Raw genomic sequence first — 19,455 nt, 5'->3', positions numbered from 1 at the left:
AAGGCATTGATGCTATGGACTGGCCCGCCCGTTCCCCAGACCTGAATCCAATTGAGCACATCTGGGACATCATGTCTGGCTCCATCCACCAACGCCACGTTGCACCACAGACTGTCCAGGAGTTGGCGGATGCTTTAGTCCAGGTCTGGGAGGAGATCCCTCAGGAGACCATCCGCCACCTCATCAGGAGCATGCCCAGGCGTTGTAGGGAGGCCACACACACTACTGAGCCTCATTTTGACTTGTTTGAAGGACATTACATCAAAGTTGGATCAGCCTGTAGTGTGGTTTTCCACTTTAATTTTGAGTGTCACTCCAAATCCAGACCTCCATGGGTTGATAAATTGGTTTTCCATTGATTATTTTTGTGTGATTTTGTTGTCAGCACATTCAACTATGTAAAGAAAAAAGTATTTAATAAGATTATTTCTTTCATTCAGATCTAGGATGTGTTGTTTAAGTGTTCCCTTTATTTTTTTGAGCAGTATATAAAGGCAACATGTAGTGTTGGTCCCATATTTTATGAGCTGAAATAAAAGATCCCAGAAATGTTCCATACACAAAAAAAGCTTCTTCCTCTCACATTTTGTGCACAAATTTGTTTACATCCCTGTTTGTGAGCATTTCTCCTTTGCAAAGATAATCCATCAACCTGACAGGTCTGGCATGTCAAGAAGCTGATTAAACAGCATGATCGTTACACAGATTCTCCTTGTGCTGGGGACAATAAAAGGCCACTTTAAAATGTGCAGTTTTGTCACACAACACAATGCCACAGAGGTCTCAAGTTTAGAGGGAGCGTGCAATTGGCATGCTGACTGCAGGAATGTCCACCAGAGCTGTTCCCATGTTTCTGAGAGAAATACACTTTTTGTGCATATGGAACATTTCTGGGATCTTATATTTCAGCTCATTTCAGCTCCAACACAACATTTTTGCATAAATACTTTTGTTCAGTATACTTTAAAATCCATGCAAGACCTGAAAATGGATGTCTAGCAATGATCAACAACCAATTTGACAGAGCTTGAAGAACTTTGAAAATAATAAATGGGCAAATGTTGCACAATCCAGGTGTGGAAAGCACTTAGACTTACCCAGAATGACTCACAGCTGTAAATAGCTGCCAAAGGTGTTTATACAAAGTACTGACTCAGGGGGGTGACTAGCTATTTATGCATTTCATTTTCAATACATTTGCAAACATTTCTAAAAACATGTTTTCCCTTTGTCATTATGGGGTACTGTGTGTAGATGGATTAGAATTTCGTATTTATTTAATCAATTTCAATTCGGCTTTAACAAAGTGTGGAATAAGATGAGGGGTATGAATACTTTCTGAAGGCACTGTCCATACTGTAAGAACCTGCACGCACACTCTGTTAAGTAGAGACAAGACAAACCTACTATTATGAACCGATTGGGTTGCTATGGCCACGCAGATGCAGAGTCCTTACCGGCTGCTCCTGCTGGTGCGTTCAGACCCGGACTGAGCCCCAGTGCAGACCTGTGATGTTCCAAAAGGCTGAACAGAGCCAGGGCCATCTCCTCCCCAGCTCGCTCTGGCCTTGCATGGAGCTCCATCCCACTGTCCCGCTCCTGCCAGCTATGCTCCAAAGGGCTACCCTCAAACTGAGGCTGCTGGCCTGGGGACACAGGGCTGCTTGTGTGGCTGTTAGAGCGCTGCACTGTCTGCCTTCCACCTTCCATCTCAATCCCAGTCCCCTGCGGAGACACACTGCTCTCCACGCTAATCACAGCCTGTTCTGGGGGGACGGACAGTGTGTGTCTCCAGTTGGAAATGGGGGAGGCTCCACCCTGGCAGACGATACCCCGGGGGGCCCTGGAGGACGGTGTCCCCTGCTGCAGCAGCTGAGCCGCGGCTGGAGCCAGGTCAGAATCAGAGAGGTAAGAGGGAGGAGTTTGGAACAGATCTAAATGAGACCCTGGAGAGAGAACAAGTGAGTGGAGAAAAAGAGGGGAAGAGAGAAAGAGGGGAGGATTAGAGAAAGATGATATAGGGGAAGGAAGAGATGGAGGGAAGAGGAGAGATGAAGAGGAACAGAAAAGTGAGAGAGAACTGCTGTCCTAAGCTATTTTCTGTCTATAAAAACAATACAGAAGAAGACCACAGTTGGCTGCGCCTCTGGGAGGATGCCAGTTGGCTGCGCCTCTGGGAGGATGGCTGCTGACAGACACTGCAGAGACTGTCAACGCCTTGGCACATAGACATACTCTCATCTCTGAGTGGCCATATAGAGAGACAAACTACCTCACTGAATCTAGATGCAGCATCTCTTTCCTGCTAGCAGCCAATTGATTAACATTGGAAACCCATACACTATGTTTATTCTCTAGGGTGCATTCACACAGACAAACACACAGGTCCATAAGGATGTGTGCTTGGCCAGCCTATAGCGTCTCATGTTCCCCCTCCCTGTCCTTGCATTGGGCAGCAGAATTCTGCAGACTCCTCATTATGCTATCTGATGTGTTGCATGTGACTAGCGGTGCACACACAGTATCCAGTGAGATATTCTCACCCCAGTCTGAGTCTGTTTCCTGCATACTGAAATCAGCTAGAAAGGATAGGAACGGGTGTATAGGGGAGGGATGCGTGTCAGAAAAAGAGAAGCCGATGCAGGTAGGATGCATGACGTTCAACATCAAGCCGGCAATAACAACAGAAAAGAACTGAGAAACCCAGCTAGACAGATCGAGAAGAGGATGGATGAAGATAATTCACAAATTGTATAAGAGTACAAACAGCATGAAAGGAAATATTAAGAGACAGAAGCTCTTTCATTCACTCACACAAACACACATTGGGATGTTGGAGAAAGCAGAAAGGGGTAATGAAGTCATTTAATCAGGAACACAATGTCCTGTGTCTGTGGGAATCAGGAACAGAATGTTCTAAACAGATTTACTGTCAGAAAGTCTAATATAATGAAATGTGACAATGTGTGAGCATTCATGTGTGAGACTAATGATGTAACCGGTGTGTGTGTAGGTTCATGTAGGGAACCTGTAGGGCCATGGCCGTCCTTTCCACCGACGTTACCCATGATATAGCAGGTGCAGCGAGGAAGTAGTGTGACTGTGCTTCCCAGCAGCCCTCACTCTCCCCTCTGGTGCTCTCTCTTAGGTCCACCGCAGATTGGATAGGGCATAATACACCTGGAAGTACAGAGAAAGCTCAGACCATTAATATTTTAATAAAATACGGTTAACACTACTAAATTCCCCTTCAATAGAGTGGGTACCCTGACTACAGTGGCAAACAATGTTTTTTTTTTGTTTTTCCTCAAGTGGTGGGAACAATGACTCATACTTACAATGCTGCAAGGTAATTGAGCAGGGATGACTGCTGGTATATGTGCATATCCCTGCAGGATGTTCACTATCATCATGCCTTAGCATTAGATTAATAACACAAGTAGGTGATGAGAGAGAGAAAACCTGACAGTCCCCAGGGTTTAATGTGGAATGAATAGGTTGTTAAATTGATTAGGCCAGCCTGATCAATGGAAAGGCAGCTGCTTAGTTTTCTGGACTGATGTGGGTGTGTGTTCTTGCAGAAAATAATACCTTCTGAATACTAGTGTCTAATACTTGTAAGGCATGGTAATAAGGCTACAGCAAAACTATGAACATTTACAGACATTACACAGCGGATCCTGAATAAAATAATCCCTGTGATAGACAGTATCACCAGTTACCAATGGCATAGACTCGGTTCTGTAAAGGTCGGCTAGACACTCGAGAGGGATACAATAACAAGACAAATACTATCTCGGTGTCTATTCTCTGCACAAAAATATCACCGTGCGAGCTATTGGAATCAGGCAAACACAAACACTGTATGCTCTTGTAATCAACCACCCACCTTGATATTATCCCCACGACCACGAAGCCCACTGCCCGATAAATACTGTTGTATTCTCTCTTTTCAGCTTTCCTCATCACCGCATTTTTCTCCGTCTTCAATAGTCTGAGACAGGTTTGGGAGGCTGTTTCCTGCTGTTGAAACGTTTGTAGTAGGAGAGTTACAGAATGGAGAAAGATAATTGTGGGACCTGCTTGGAAGAAACGATGCGGCAAACTGCGAGAAAGACGGACGGACGGACTGTGCTTCGCCGCGCCGTTAAACCGTTGGAGGCAAGGAAGCCAGCCTGCTGCCCTACTGCGAGAAATTGTATCCTAGAACACTGGATATATTTAACTATAAATGTGTGTATAAAAAGCTCCACGTTCAGAAGTGTTGAGCGAGGAGAATATCATGAATTTGGATTAAATTCAAGTTGAGAATGACACATGCAGATGCCTGGGATACATTCAGTAGCTACAGTGTGGGAAGTTCCGACGCAATTATCATTTGGCAGAGAAGGTAGCGTAAACCTACTTAATAGAATACATTTATTTTTCCTGAAGGAACTTCAGTTTTTCTTCAAGAGATTCTCCAAGTATTTTAGATCAACGAAGGGACCTATAGTATTCCAGAGGGGCCTACTAGAACTTTCCGGGGGTCTCTGACTATATACCTTTACTTAGCCCAACCAACCTTTGGACGGCGCTAGTATCCTTTTACGTCGTTTGTCATTGCGTCCAACAGGAATGTATGCAGCCGGCTATACAAATCAAATCAAATGTATTTATATAGCCCTTCTTACATCAGCTGATATCTCAAAGTGCTGTACAGAAACCCAGCCTAAAACCCCAAACAGCAAGCAATGCAGGTGTAGAAGCACGGTGGCTAGGAAAAACTCCCTAGAAAGGCCAAAACCTAGGAAGAAACCTAGAGAGGACCTATACACTCTTGTACCCCCGCGTCCGGCTCGTACATAAAAGTCATAAACCCCGCCTATTTCGATAATCTCTCTTCTTAATTAAAAACGGTAACTAACCCTCAACCCCAATTTCAGCCTTTGCCCTACCCCTTCAAATGTAAAAAAAAAAAAAAATGCATTCAGGTGAGATGTGGGTGGAAGAAATTGTGCAAAAATGTTCATTTTGAGGTGGGTAAATGTAGTTGAACCTCATCCCAACACTTTCCCACTAAAGCATAGTTACCAGACGTCCACTGGCATATTCTGATAATAAAATGATGTGCATCGCATGCAATTAACGCTCTGAACAGTTAACTCACAGTGATATGGCGCCGAGTTCCTGACATCTATTCCCACTTGCTGGGCGCCCCCCCCCAAAATAAAAATATTTAGCGGTATTGTGTTGGGAAGAGAAGTGCAATCATCGCCTAGGAATATTATGGGCTCAATTAAATCCAACCCGCATTGCAGTGTTTATGCAGTAGTCATTTTTTCCAATGGTCTAATTAAAGCACAGATTGGTTTTAGGTACTGTATAAAAAAAACTACTACCAGGGCGACCGTTCTCACAGGTATGTCTTCACTTTTCAGAATTAAAAACAGCGTGTTTGCACGGGATGAATATTGTAAATAAAGGGTTAAAAGAAGAAGAAAAATATTTGTTTTCATAAATTTTAACAAAAGAAGTTAAAATATGAGTACTGTCTTAAAAAAAAATAATCTACACCACCATGCTAGAGTCCACTGGCTAACGTTACTTCCTCACGTTCAGCCAATCAGGTTGTAGCAGTCTGTTTACCCCTGGCTGAACGCTGTGTGCAACATCAGGAAGTAACAGACATTCTATCAACTACCTCATCCTCATATTATTATTTTTTGTTGTTGCTCCTTTGCACCCCAGTATCCCTACTTGCACATTCATCTTCTGCACATCTATCACTCCAGTCTTTAATTACTAAATTGTAATTACTTCGCCACTACGGCCTATTTATTGCCTTACCTCCCTAATCTTACCTAATTTGCACACACTGTATATAGATTTTTTCTATTGTGTTATTGACTGTACGTTTGTTTATTCCATGTGTAACTCTGTTGTTGTTTGTGTCGCAGTTGTAAATGAGAACTTGTTCTCAACTGGCCTACCTGGTTAAATAAAGGTGAAATAAAAATTTAAAAAAAGGTGGTGGAAAATTCTTCCTGGCGGCTCGGCGTTAAAGCTAGTTCAGGAGGAAAGCGACGCCCTTACAGCCTGAATCGAGGATGTTTTATGTACAAGCCGGTAGATGAGGAACACAATGTATAGCCGACTCAGAGAACGACAGAGGCCTCTAGTGGCCAAAAGGCAGTTTTCCCATGGGCACTGCCATTGAGGGATTCCACCATGCTTCCACCATTTTAAAGTAGTCGAATTGGTAGGAATTCCTATGGGCTGTAGCCTCAATGGCGCTGCTCATGCTGTCACAGACGATATAATAGCACAGATATAAAGATGAGTCCTCTATCTTTCTATATGAGCCGGCTGCATACATTCCAGTTGGACACAGATGACAAACAATGTAAAAGGAATACTAGCTCAATCTGCTGGCTCATTGGGCTATTCTCTACTACTGTGTAAAACTAACAAGACACACCAAGTTTAAAACGTTGAGGTAGGCCGCCGTCTACTACCAGGGGCTATTGTTAGTGTAACAGTTTTTATATGGCTTACACCGTGAAAAACAAAGGACTGAGCAGTCAAAACAATATCAACATCATTTTTTTTCACACTGAGGTTGGAATTATACTGTACAATTTTGAAAATGATAATGCCCTTTCAGTGTAAGAGCTGTTTGAAAAGACCGCCTGAAATATCAGCCTGTTTTGGTGGTATGTAGTTTGTCTGCCTGGTGACATCACAAGGCGGTAAATGAGTTAACACCAATAAGAATCATTTTATTAATCATATGCGCCGAATACAACAGGTATATTACAGTAAAATGCTTACTTATGAGCCCCTAACCAAACAATGCAGTTAAAAAAAATAAATAGGATAAGAATATGAAATAAAAAGTAACAAGTAATTAAAGAGCTGCAGTAAAATAACAATAGCGAGACTATATTCGCAGAGTACGACCTACAAATGCAGAGTACGACCCTGCCTCACACAGGAAGCGGCGCAGGTCCTAATCCAGGCACTTGTCATCTCCCGTCTGGATTACTGCAACTCGCTGTTGGCAGGGCTCGCTGCCTGTGCCATTAACCTGTTTGGGCTAGGGGGCAGTATTGAGAATTTTGGAAAAAATATGTGCCCATTTTTAACTGCCTCCTACACCAACTCAGAAGCTAGAATATGCATATTATTGTTCAGGTTTGGATAGAAAACACCCTAAAGTTTTTAAAACTGTTTGAATGGTGTCTTTGAGTATAACAGAACTCCTATGGCAGGCAAAAACCTGACAAGGTTTCATGCAGGAAGTGGCCTGTTTGACAAGGAGTCGTGCGTCTTGCATCTGTTTATTGAAGAGTAAGGATCTTAGCTGTAACGTGACAATTCCCAGGGCTCCAATAGGCTCTCAGGACCCGGGAAAATCATGAAGGTTGACGAGGAAGCCTCAGGCTGAAACAGATTATCACTTTATCCAAGTGTCCCATTAGGTGACAATGGAATGAGGCGCGTGCGCGATTAGCCCCCGTGGAGTATTTTAATTCGGCTGTTTAGTTTATTGCAGATTCCCGGTCGGAATATTATCGCTTTTCTACGAGATAAATGGCATAAAAATTGGTTTTAAACAGCGGTTGACATGCTTCGAAGTACGGTAATGGAATATTTAGACATTTTTTGTCACGCCATGCGCGCGACCGTGGATTACCATTCGTATAGTGTCTAGAACGCACGAACAAAACGACGCTATTTGGATATAACTATGGATTATTTGGGACCAAACCTACATTTGTTATTGAAGTAGAAGTCCTGGGCGTGTATTCTGACGAAGAACAGGAAAGGTAAGAACATTTTTCTTATAGGAAATGTTATTATGGTGAAGGCTAATCTTGCCGGGTGTCTAAATAGCTAGCCGTGATGCCTGGGCTATGTACTTAGAATATTGCAAAATGTGCTTCATCCGAAAAGCTATTTTAAAATCGGACATATCGAGTGCATAGAGGAGTAATGTATCTATAATTCTTAAAATAATTGTTATGCTTTTTGTGAACGTTTATCGTGAGTAATTTAGCAAACTGTTAGTAAATTCCCGGAAGTTTGCGGGGGTATGCTTTTTCTGAACGTCACATGCTAATGTAAAAAGCTGTTTTGATATAAATATGAACTTGATTGAACAGACATGCATGTATTGTATAACATAATGTCCTAGGTGTGTCATCTGATGAAGATCATAAAAGGTTAGTGCTGCATTTAGCTGTGGTTTGGGTTTTGGTGACATTATATGCTAGCTTGAAAAATGGGTGTCTGATTATTTCTGGCTGGGCACTCTCCTGACATCATCTAATGTTTTGCTTTCGTTGTAAAGCCTTTTTGAAATCGGACAGTGTGGTTAGATAAACGAGAGTCTTGTCTTTAAATAGCTGTAAAATAGTCATATGTTTGAGAAATTGAAGTAATAGTATTTCAAACGATTCAAAAATCGCGCCACTGGATTAGACTGGCTGTTACGTAGGTGGGACGAATTCGTCCCGCCTAGCCTATAGAGGCTAAACCCCTACAACTCATCCAGAACGCCGCAGCCCGTCTGGTGTTCAACCTTCCCAAGTTCTTTCACGTCACCCCGCTCCGCCGCACACTCCACTGGCTTCCAGTTGAAGCTTGCATCTGCTACAAGACCATGGTGCTTGCCTATGGCACCTCCGTACCTTCAGGCTCTGATCAGTCCCTACACCCAAAGAAGGGCACTGCGTTCATCCACCTCTGGCCTGCTCGCCTACCTACCTCTGCGGAAGCACAGTTCCCGCTCAGCCCAGTCAAAACTGTTCCCTGCTCTGGCACCCCAATGGTGGAACAAGCTCCCTCACGACGCCAGGACAGCGGAGTCAATCACCACCTTCCGGAGACACCTGAAACCCCACCTCTTTAAGGAATACCTGGGATAGGATTAAGTAATCCTGCTAACCCCCCCCCACCCTCCCCCCAAAAAGATATAGATGTACTATTGTAAAGTGGTTGTTCCACTGGATATCATAAGGTGAATGCACCAATTTGTAAGTCGCTCTGGATAAGAGCGTCTGCTAAATGACGTAAATGTACACTGCTCAAAAAAATAAAGGGAACACAAACAACACATCCTAGATCTGAATGAAAGAAATAATCTTATTAAATACTTTTTCCTTTACATAGTTGAATGTGCTGACAACAAAATCACACAAAAATAATCAATGGAAATCCAATTTATCAACCCATGGAGGTCTGGATTTGGAGTCACACTCAAAATTAAAGTGGAAAACCACACTACAGGCTGATCCAACTTTGATGTAATGTCCTTAAAACAAGTCAAAATGAGGCTAAGTAGTGTGTGTGGCCTCCACGTGCCTGTATGACCTCCCTACAACGCCTGGGCATGCTCCTGATGAGGTGGCGGATGGTCTCCTGAGGGATCTCCTCCCAGACCTGGACTAAAGCATCCGCCAACTCCTGGACAGTCTGTGGTGCAATGTGGCGTTGGTGGATAGAGCCAGACATGATGTCCCAGATGTGCTCAATTGGATTCAGGTCTGGGGAATGGGCGGGCCAGTCCATAGCATCAATGCCTTCCTCTTGCAGGAACTGCTGACACACTCCAGCCACATGAGGTCTAGCATTGTCTTGCATTAGGAGGAACCCAGGGCCAACCGCACCAGCATATGGTCTCACAAGGGGTCTGAGGATCTCATCTCGGTACCAAATGGCAGTCAGGCTACCTCTGGCGAGCACATGGAGGGCTGTGCGGCCCCCCAAAGAAATGCCACCCCACACCATGACTGACCCACCGCCAAAACGGTCATGCTGGAGGATGTTGCAGGCAGCAGAACGTTCTCCACGGCGTCTCCAGACTCTGTCACGTCTGTCACGTGCTCAGTGTGAACCTGCTTTCATATGTGAAGAGCGCCAGTGGCGAATTTGCCAATCTTGGTGTTCTCTGGCAAATGCCAAAAGTCCTGCACGGTGTTGGGCTGTAAGCACAACCCCCACCTGTGGACGTCGGGCCCTCATACCACCCTCATGGAGTCTGTTTCTGACCGTTTGAGCAGACACATGCACATTTGTGGCCTGCTGGAGGTCATTTTGCAGGGCTCTGGCAGTGCTTCTCCTGCTCCTCCTTGCACAAAGGCGGAGGTAGCGGTCCTGCTGCTGTGTTGTTGCCCTCCTACTGCCTCCTCCACGTCTCCTGATGTACTGGCCTGTCTCCTGGTAGCGCCTCCATGCTCTGGACACTACGCTGACAGACACAGCAAACCTTCTTGCCACAGCTCGCATTGATGTGCCATCCTGGATGAGCTGCCCTACCTGAGCCACTTGTGTGGGTTGTAGACTCCGTCTCATGCTACCACTAGAGTGAAAGCACCGCCAGCATTCAAAATTGACCAAAACATCAGCCAGGAAGCATAGGAACTGAGAAGTGGTCTGTGGTCCCCACCTGCAGAACCACTCCTTTATTGGGGGTGTCTTGCTAATTGCTTATAATTTCCACCTGTTGTCTATTCCATTTGCACAACAGCATGTGAAATGTATTGTCAATCAGTGTTGCTTCCTAAGTGGACAGTTTGATTTCACAGAAGTGTTATTGACTTGGAGTTACATTGTGTTGTTTAAGTGTTCCCTTTATTTTCTTGAGCAGTGTATATACAGGGGATACCGGTACAGAATCAATGTGTGGGGGCACCGGTTATTTGAGGTAATATGTACATGTTGGTAAAGTTATTAAAGTGACTATGCAAAGATGATAACAACAAAGAGTAGCAGCGTGTAAAAGGGGGGGGGGGGGGCAATGCAAAAAGTCTGGATAGCCATTTGATTAGGTCTTCAGGAGTCTTATGGCTTGGGGGTAGAAGCTGTTTAGAAGCCTCTTGGACCTAGACTTGGTGCTCCGATACCGCTTGCCGAGCGGTAGCAGAGAGAACAGTCTATGACTAGGGTGGCTGGAGTCATTGACAATTTGGGGAGTGCTCGGTCCTCTTTTTTCCTGTAGTCCACAATCATCTGCTTTGTCTAGATCACGTTGAGGGAGAGTTTGTTGTCCTGGCACCACACGGCCAGATCTCTGACCTCCTCCCTATAGGCTGTCTCGTCGTTATTTTCGTCGTTTTTTTTTTGTGACTTCCGGTTTGGAGCGAGCAGTCGCACCACGCTTCGCTCCACAGGTAATATTACACTTCGCTACATTACAACGGCTTGATTTGTTTGATCTGAGCAATTCTTCTTAGCTAGCTACATAGCCGTCTTTGTATCAAAGATAATTGTGTAGTTTAGAGTAACTGAGTAATTATCGAGGCTAGCTATCTTCGTCCTCCTAACGTAGTCAACACTGCTAGCTGCTAGCTAGCTAGTCATCACTGTTAGCTAGCCAACTTCTACCGACTAGCAGCACCGCAGAAACTATTACATTACAACGCAACGACTTGATTAGTGTGGTGTTAGTGTTAGTTAGCCAGCTACATATTTGTCTTTGCTGTCTCTGTATCTAAGATAATTGTGTAGTTTGAGTTTGAGTATTATCGAGGTGTGCTAGCCAGCCGCGACGCGGCGCCAGACTTACTCAACACACCTAGTCATCATTAACCCACTGCCAGCTAGCCAACCGTTACCGACTAGCAGCGCTAGCAGCGCTGTAGTTACTAATACTTTACAACGGAACGATTTGACTAGTGCAGTGTTACCTAGCTAGCTACCTAGTTGTCTTTGTCATAGCTTGATAATTGTTAATTGATAATTGTTAGCTAGCCAGCCATCGAGGTTAGCTAGCCAGCTATTTCCGTCCCCCGCGACGCCATTTTTTCTAACCTAGCCAACTATTACCGACGAGCAGCATTGTTGAAACTAAATACACTACAAGGAACGTCTTGATTAGTGTTATGTTAGCTAGCTAGCTACAAAGTTGCTTGTATCATGACAAGGTGTAGTACTGAAACTACCGAGGTTACCTAGCCAGCTACACGTTCAAAGTCAACAACGCAGCCACTGCTAGCTAGCCTATTCCACCAGCCAGCAGTACTGTATCATTTTAGTCAATAACATTTTTGCAACGTAAGCTTAACTTCCTGAACATTCGAGACGTGTAGTCCACTTGTCACTCCAATCTCATTTGCATTAGCGTAGCCTCTTCTGTAGCTTGTCTACTTTGTGTCTGCCTATCCCTGTTCTCTCTCCTCTGCACAGGCCATACAAACGCTCCACACCGCGTGGCCGCTGCCACTCTAACCTGGTGGTCCCAGCGCGCACGACCCACGTGGAGTTCCAGGTCTCCGGCAGCCTCTGGAACTGCCGGTCTGCGGCCAACAAGGCTGAGTTCATCTCAGCCTATGCTACCCTCCAGTCCCTAGACTTCCTGGCGCTGACGGAAACATGGATCACCACAGATAACACTGCTACTCCTACTGCTCTCTCCTCGTCTGACTACGTGTTCCCTAGAGCATCGAGCCAGCGGGGTGGTGGCACTGGAATCCTCATCTCTCCCAAGTGGACATTCTCTCTTTCTCCCCTGACCCATCTGTCGATCTCCTCATTTGAATTCCATGCTGTCACAGTTACCAGCCCTTTCAAGCTTAACATCCTTATCATTTATCGCCCTCCAGGTTCCCTTGGAGAGTTCATCAATGAGCTTGACGCCTTGATAAGTTCCTTTCCTGAGGATGGCTCACCTCTCACAGTTCTGGGTGACTTTAACCTCCCCACGTCTACCTTCGACTCATTCCTCTCTGCCTCCTTCTTTCCACTCCTCTCCTCTTTCGACCTCACCCTCTCACCTTCCCCCCCTACTCACAAGGCAGGCAATACGCTTGACCTCATCTTTACTAGATGCTGTTCTTCCACTAATCTCATTGCAACTCCCCTCCAAGTCTCCGACCACTACCTTGTATCCTTTTCCCTCTCGCTCTCATCCAACACTTCTCACTCTCCCCCTACTCGGATGGTATTGCGCCGTCCCAACCTTCGCTCTCTCTCTCCCGCTACTCTCTCCTCTTCCATCCTATCATCTCTTCCCTCTGCTCAAACCTTCTCCAACCTATCTCCTGATTCTGCCTCCTCAACCCTCCTCTCCTCCCTCTCTGCATCCTTTGATTTCCTCTGTCCCCTATCCTCCCGGCCGGCTCGGTCCTCCCCTCCTGCTCCGTGGCTCGACGACTCACTGCGAGCTCACAGAACAGGGCTCCGGGCAGCCGAGCGGAAATGGAGGAAAACTCGCCTCCCTGCGGACCTGGCATCCTTTCACTCCCTCCTCTCTACATTTTCCTCTTCTGTCTCTGCTGCTAAAGCCACTTTCTACCACTCTAAACTCCAAGCATCTGCCTCCAACCCTAGGAAGCTCTTTGCTACCTTCTCCTCCCTCCTGAATCCTCCTCCCCCTCCCCCCCCTCTGCGGATGACTTCGTCAACCATTTTGAAAAGAAGGTTGACGACATCCGATCCTCGTTTGCTAAGTCAAACGACACTGCTGGTCCTGCTCACACTGCCCTTCCCTGTGCTTTGACCTCTTTCTCCCCTCTCTCTCCAGATGAAATCTCGCGTCTTGTGCCGGCCGGCCGCCCAACAACCTGCCCACTTGACCCTATCCCCTCCTCTCTTCTCCAGACCATTTCCGGAGACCTTCTCCCCTACCTCACCTCGCTCATCAACGCATCCTTGACCGCTGGCTACGTCCCTTCCGTCTTCAAGAGAGCGAGAGTTGCACCCCTTCTGAAAAAACCTACACTCGATCCCTCCGATGTCAACAACTACAGACCAGTATCCCTTCTTTCCTTTCTCTCCAAAACTCTTGAACGCGCCGTCCTTGGCCAGCTCTCTTGCTATCTCTCTCAGAATGACCTTCTTGATCCTAATCAGTCAGGTTTCAAGACTGGGCATTCAACTGAGACTGCTCTTCTCTGTGTCACGGAGGCTCTCCGCACTGCTAAAGCTAACTCTCTCTCCTCTGCTCTCATCCTTCTAGACCTATCTGCTGCCTTTGATACCGTGAACCATCAGATCCTCCTCTCCACCCTCTCCGAGCTGGGCATCTCCGGCACCGCGCACGCTTGGATTGCGTCCTACCTGACAGGTCGCTCCTACCAGGTGGCGTGGCGAGAATCTGTCTCCGCACCACGTGCTCTCACCACTGGTGTCACCCAGGGCTCTGTTCTTGGCCCACTCCTATTCTCGCTATACACCAAGTCACTTGGATCTGTCATATCCTCACATGGTCTCTCATATCATTGCTATGCAGATGACACACAATTAATCTTCTCCTTTCCCCCTTCTGACAACCAGGTGGCGAATCGCATCTCTGCATGTCTGGCAGACATATCAGTGTGGATGACGGATCACCACCTCAAGCTGAACCTCGGCAAGACGGAGCTGCTCTTCCTCCCGGGGAAGGACTGCCCGTTCCATGATCTCGCCATCACGGTTGACAACTCCCTTGTGTCCTCCTCCCAGAGTGCTAAGAGCCTTGGCGTGACCCTGGACAACACCCTGTCGTTCTCCACCAACATCAAGGCGGTGACCCGATCCTGTAGGTTCATGCTCTACAACATTCGCAGAGTACGACCCTGCCTCACACAGGAAGCGGCGCAGGTCCTAATCCAGGCACTTGTCATCTCCCGTCTGGATTATTGCAACTCGCTGTTGGCTGGGCTCCCTGCCTGTGCCATTAAACCCCTACAACTCATCCAGAACGCCGCAGCCCGTCTGGTGTTCAACCTTCCCAAGTTCTCTCACGTCACCCCGCTCCTCCGCTCTCTCCACTGGCTTCCAGTCGAAGCTCGCATCCGCTACAAGACCATGGTGCTTGCCTACGGAGCTGTGAGGGGAACTGCACCTCTGTACCTTCAGGCTCTGATCAGGCCCTACACCCAAACAAGGGCACTCCGTTCATCCACCTCTGGCCTGCTCGCCTCCCTACCTCTGAGGAAGCACAGTTCCCGCTCAGCCCAGTCAAAACTGTTCGCTGCTCTGGCACCCCAATGGTGGAACAAGCTCCCTCACGACGCCAGGACAGCGGAGTCAATCACCACCTTCCGGAGACACCTGAAACCCCACCTCTTCAAGGAATACCTGGGATAGGATAAAGTAATCCTTCTAACCCCCCCCTTAAAAGATTTAGATGCACTATTGTAAAGTGGTTGTTCCACTGGATATTATAGGTGAATGCACCAATTTGTAAGTCGCTCTGGATAAGAGCGTCTGCTAAATGACTAAAATGTAAAAAAAAAATGTAAAATGTTATCCGTGATCAGCCTTAATGATGGTGTTGGAGTCGTGCAGTCATGAGTGAACAGGGAGTACAGGAGGTGACTGAGCATGCACCCCTAAGGGGCCCGTGTTGGGGATCAGCGTGGCGGATGTATTGTTACCTATCCTTACCACCTGGGGGCGGCCCGTCAGGATGTCCAGGATCCAGTTGCAGAGGAAGGTGTTTAGTCCCAGGGTCCTTAGCTTATTGATGAGCTTTGAGGGCACTGTGGTGTTGAACGCTGAGCTGTAGTCAATGAATCGCATTCCCACATAGGTGTTCCTTTTGTCCAGGTGGGAAAGGGCAGTGTGGAGTGTAATAGAGATTGCATCATCTGTGGATCTGTTGGGGCGGTATACAAATTGGAGTGGGTCTAGGGTTTCTGGGATAATGGTGTTGATGTGAGCCATGACCAGCCTTTCAAAGCACTTCATGGTTACAGACGTGAGTGCTACGGGTCGGTAGCCGTTTAGGCAGGTTACCTTAGTGTTCTTGGGCACAGGCACTATGGTGGTCTGCTTAAAACATGTTGGTATTACAGACTCGGACAGGGAGAGGTTGAAAATGTCAGTGAAATTGCCAGTTGGTAAGCGCATGCTCATAGTACACGTACTGGTAATCCGTCTGGCCCTGCGGCCTTGTGAATGTTGACCTGTATAAAGGTCTTACATCGGCTGCGGAGAGTGTGATCACGCAGTCTTCCAGAACAGCTGGTGCTCTCATGCATGTTTCAGTGTTATTTGCCTCGAAGCGAGCATAGAAGTAGTTTAGCTTGTCTGGTAGGCTCGTGTCACTGGGCAGCTCGTGGCTCTGCTTCTCTTTGTAGTCTAATGATTTGCAAGCTCTGCCACATCCAACAAGCATCAGAGCCGGTGTAGTACGATTCCATCTTAGTCCTGTATTGATGCTTTGCCTGTTTGATGGTTCGTCGGAGGGCATAGCAGGATTTCTTATAGCTTCCGGGTTAGAGTCCCGCTCCTTGAATGCGGCAGCTCTACCCTTTAGCTCAGTGAGGATGTTGCCTGTAATCCATGGCTTCTGGTTGGGGTATGTACATACGGTCACTGTGGGGACGACATCATCAATGCACTTATTGATAAAGCCAATGATTGATGTCGTGTACTCCTCAATGCCATCAGAGGAATCCTGGAACATATTCCAGTCTGTGCTAGCAAAACAGTCCTGTAGCTTAGCATCTGTTTCATCTGACCACTTTTTTAAAATTGATCTAGTCACTGGTGCTTCCTGCTTGAAGGAATCAGGAGCATAGAATTATGGTCAGATTTGCCAAATGGAGGGTGAGGGAGAGCTTTGTATGAGTCTGTGTGTGGAGTAAAGGTGGTCCAGAGTTTTTTTCTCCTCTGTTTGCACATTTAACATGTGGATAGAAATTTTGTAAAACGGATTTAAGTTTCCCTGCATTATAGTCCCCGGCTACTAGGAGAACCGCCTCTGGGTGAGCGTTTTCTTGTTTGCTTATGGTGGAATACAGCGCATTCAATGCGGTCTAAGTGCCAGCCTCTGACTGTGGTGGTATGTAAACATCTACAAAAAAAATACAGATGAAAACTAAGATATTACAGTTTTGAATGTCCCATTTGTAGTTTAATCTTCCGCATAGTTCATCTATTTTATTGTCCAAAGATTGCACGTTTGCTAGCAGAATGGAAGGAAGTGGGGGTTTATTTGATCGCCTACGAATTCTCAGAAGGCAGCCCGGACCCTTTTTCATCGCCTCCTCTTCACGCAAATCACGGGGATCTGGTCATTTCCCAGAGAAAGCAGTATATCGTTTGTGTCGGCATCGTCAGACTCGTTAAAGGAAAAAAAATGATTCTGCCAGTCCGTGGTGAGTAATCGCTGTCCTGATGTCCAGAAGTTATTTTCAGTCATAAGAGACGGTAGCGCCAACATTATGTACAAAATAAGTTTAAAAAAGAAGTTAACCTCTCTAGGGTATGTGGGACGAAATCGTCCCACCTACTCAACAGCCAGTGGAATCCCGTGGTGCGATATTCAAATACCTTAGAAATGCTATTACTTCAATTTCTCAAACATATGACTATTTTACACCATTTTAAAGACAAGACTCTCGTTAATCTAACCACACTGTCCGATTTCAAAAAGGCTTTACAACGAAAGCAAAACATTAGATTATGTCAGCAGAGTACCCAGCCAGAAATAATCAGACACCCATTTTTCAAGCTAGCATATAATGTCACATAAACCCAAACCACAGCTAAATGCAGCACTAACCTTTGATCTTCATCAGATGACACTCCTAGGACATTATGTTATACAATACATGCATGTTTTGTTCAATCAAGTTCATATTTATATCAAAAACCAGCTTTTTACATTAGCATGTGACGTTCAGAACTAGCATACCCACCGCAAACTTCCAGTGAATTTACTAAATTACTCACGCTAAACGTTCACAAAAAAAACAAATTATTTTAAGAATTATAGATACAGAACTCCTTTATGCAATCGCGGTGTCCGATTTTAAAATAGCTTTTCTGCAAAAGCACATTTTGCAATATTCTGAGTAGATAGCTCGCCATCACGGGCTAGCTATTTTGACACCCACCAAGTTTGGCCCTCACCAAACTCAGATTTACTATAAGAAAAATTGGATTACCTTTGCTGTTCTTCGTCAGAATGCACTCCCAGGACTTCTACTTCAATAACAAATGTTGGTTTGGTTCAAAATAATCCATAGTTATGTTCAAATGTCCTCTGTTTTGTTCGTGCGTTCAAGACACTATCCGAAGGGTGACGCGCCCGACGCGTTTCGTGACAAAAAAATTATAAATATTCCATTACCGTACTTCGAAGCATGTCAAACGCTGTTTAAAATCAATTTTTATGCGATTTTTCTCGTAAAAAAGCGATAATATTCCGACCGGGAAACCCTGTTTTCGTTCAAAGACGAAAAAATTAAAACATGGAGTCATCTCGTGCACGCGCCCCCAGTCTCATTGTTCTCTGATCGACCACTATCCAAATGCGCTACTGTTTTTCAGCCATGGCCTGCAAAGTCATCATTCAACGTTCTGCCGCCTTCTGAGAGCCTATGGGAGCCGTAGGAAGTGTCACGTTACAGCAGAGATCCTCAGTTTTCAATAAAGAGAGTGTAGAAGGCCAAGAAATGGTCAGAGAGGGCATTTCCTGTAAGGAATCTTCTCAGGTTTTTGCCTGCCATATGAGTTCTGTTATACTCACAGACACCATTCAAACAGTTTTAGAAACTTTAGGGTGTTTTCTATCCAAATCAAACAATTATATGCATATTCTAGTTTCTGGGCAGTAGTAATAACCAGATTAAATCGGGTACGTTTTTTATCCGGCCGTGCAAATACTGCCCCCTACCCTAGAGGTTAAACGCAAATAAACAAGAAAAAAAATATAGAAATCGGTTGGGGGCACGTAAAATGGGTTCCAAGGGTTCCAACCCGCTCTGCCAATAACAGATCGTTATCAATTTTGCCTTCCCCACTCCCAGCAAAATTATTTGAGAAATTGCTCTTTGCCAGTGGTGGAAAAAGTACCCAATTGTCATACTTGAGTCAAAGTAAAGATACCTTAATAAAAAATTACTCAAATAAAAGTGAAAGTCACCCAGTAAAATACTACTTTAATATTTCTAATCAAGTATTTGGTTTTAAATATACTTAAGTATCAAAAATAAATGTAACTGCTAAAATATACTTAAGTATTGAAAGTAAATGTGTAAATCATTTCAAATTCCCTATATTAAACAAATCAGATGGCACCATTTTTTATTTACAGATAACCAGGGGCACACATCATTTACAAACGAAGCATGCCTTTAGTTAGTTCGCAAGATCAAAAGGCAATATGGATGACCAGTGATGTTCTCTTGATAAGTGTGTGAACTGGACCATTTATGTCATGCTAGCCATTCAAAATGCAACGAGTACTTTTGAGTTTCAGTTATACTTAAACTACATATTTAATAATAAGAGCTTTGCAATAGCACGTTGACTTTCAATGATGCGCTAATCTCTAATGAACCATTGAAAGTGTCAACACAAAAGTACAAAGATCTTTTATAGCCAAGATACACCCCTCTCAAAGTACATGACGAACCACAGATACATAGAATGGGTCACAAGGTTAAGTTTTGTATGAAAGATATCTATAAAACATAGCAGACAGCAACTGCTGTGTCAACAGTTGTCATTGTATAGACCAGTGTCTGGTCCTCC

General features: G+C 45.3%; 1 protein-coding gene across 9 annotated transcripts in view; it reads right to left on the bottom strand.

Moving 5' to 3' along the window:
* Nucleotides 1–6,077, bottom strand: part of LOC106568622 (cytospin-A) — a 20,088-nt gene extending 14,011 nt beyond the window's left edge. The window contains exons 1-4 of one of the 9 annotated variants that reach the window (XM_045721063.1): nucleotides 5,973–6,068; nucleotides 3,890–4,023; nucleotides 3,029–3,180; nucleotides 1,458–1,946 (exon numbers count right to left, since the gene is read on the bottom strand). In XM_045721063.1, coding sequence (XP_045577019.1) covers nucleotides 1,458–1,946; nucleotides 3,029–3,068 — 529 coding nt within the window. In that variant the 5' untranslated portion in view covers nucleotides 3,069–3,180; nucleotides 3,890–4,023; nucleotides 5,973–6,068. The other 8 variants (XM_045721062.1, XM_045721060.1, XM_045721061.1 and 5 more) reach the window with 8 other exon arrangements.
* Between the last annotated feature and the right edge of the window lie 13,378 nt (nucleotides 6,078–19,455).

This window comes from Salmo salar, chromosome ssa06 (genome assembly GCF_905237065.1).
Source record: "Salmo salar chromosome ssa06, Ssal_v3.1, whole genome shotgun sequence".
In the NCBI taxonomy this organism is placed as follows: domain Eukaryota; kingdom Metazoa; phylum Chordata; class Actinopteri; order Salmoniformes; family Salmonidae; genus Salmo; species Salmo salar.
Note: the sequence above shows the minus strand (reverse complement) of the source record. Positions and strands in the feature narration are given on the sequence as shown.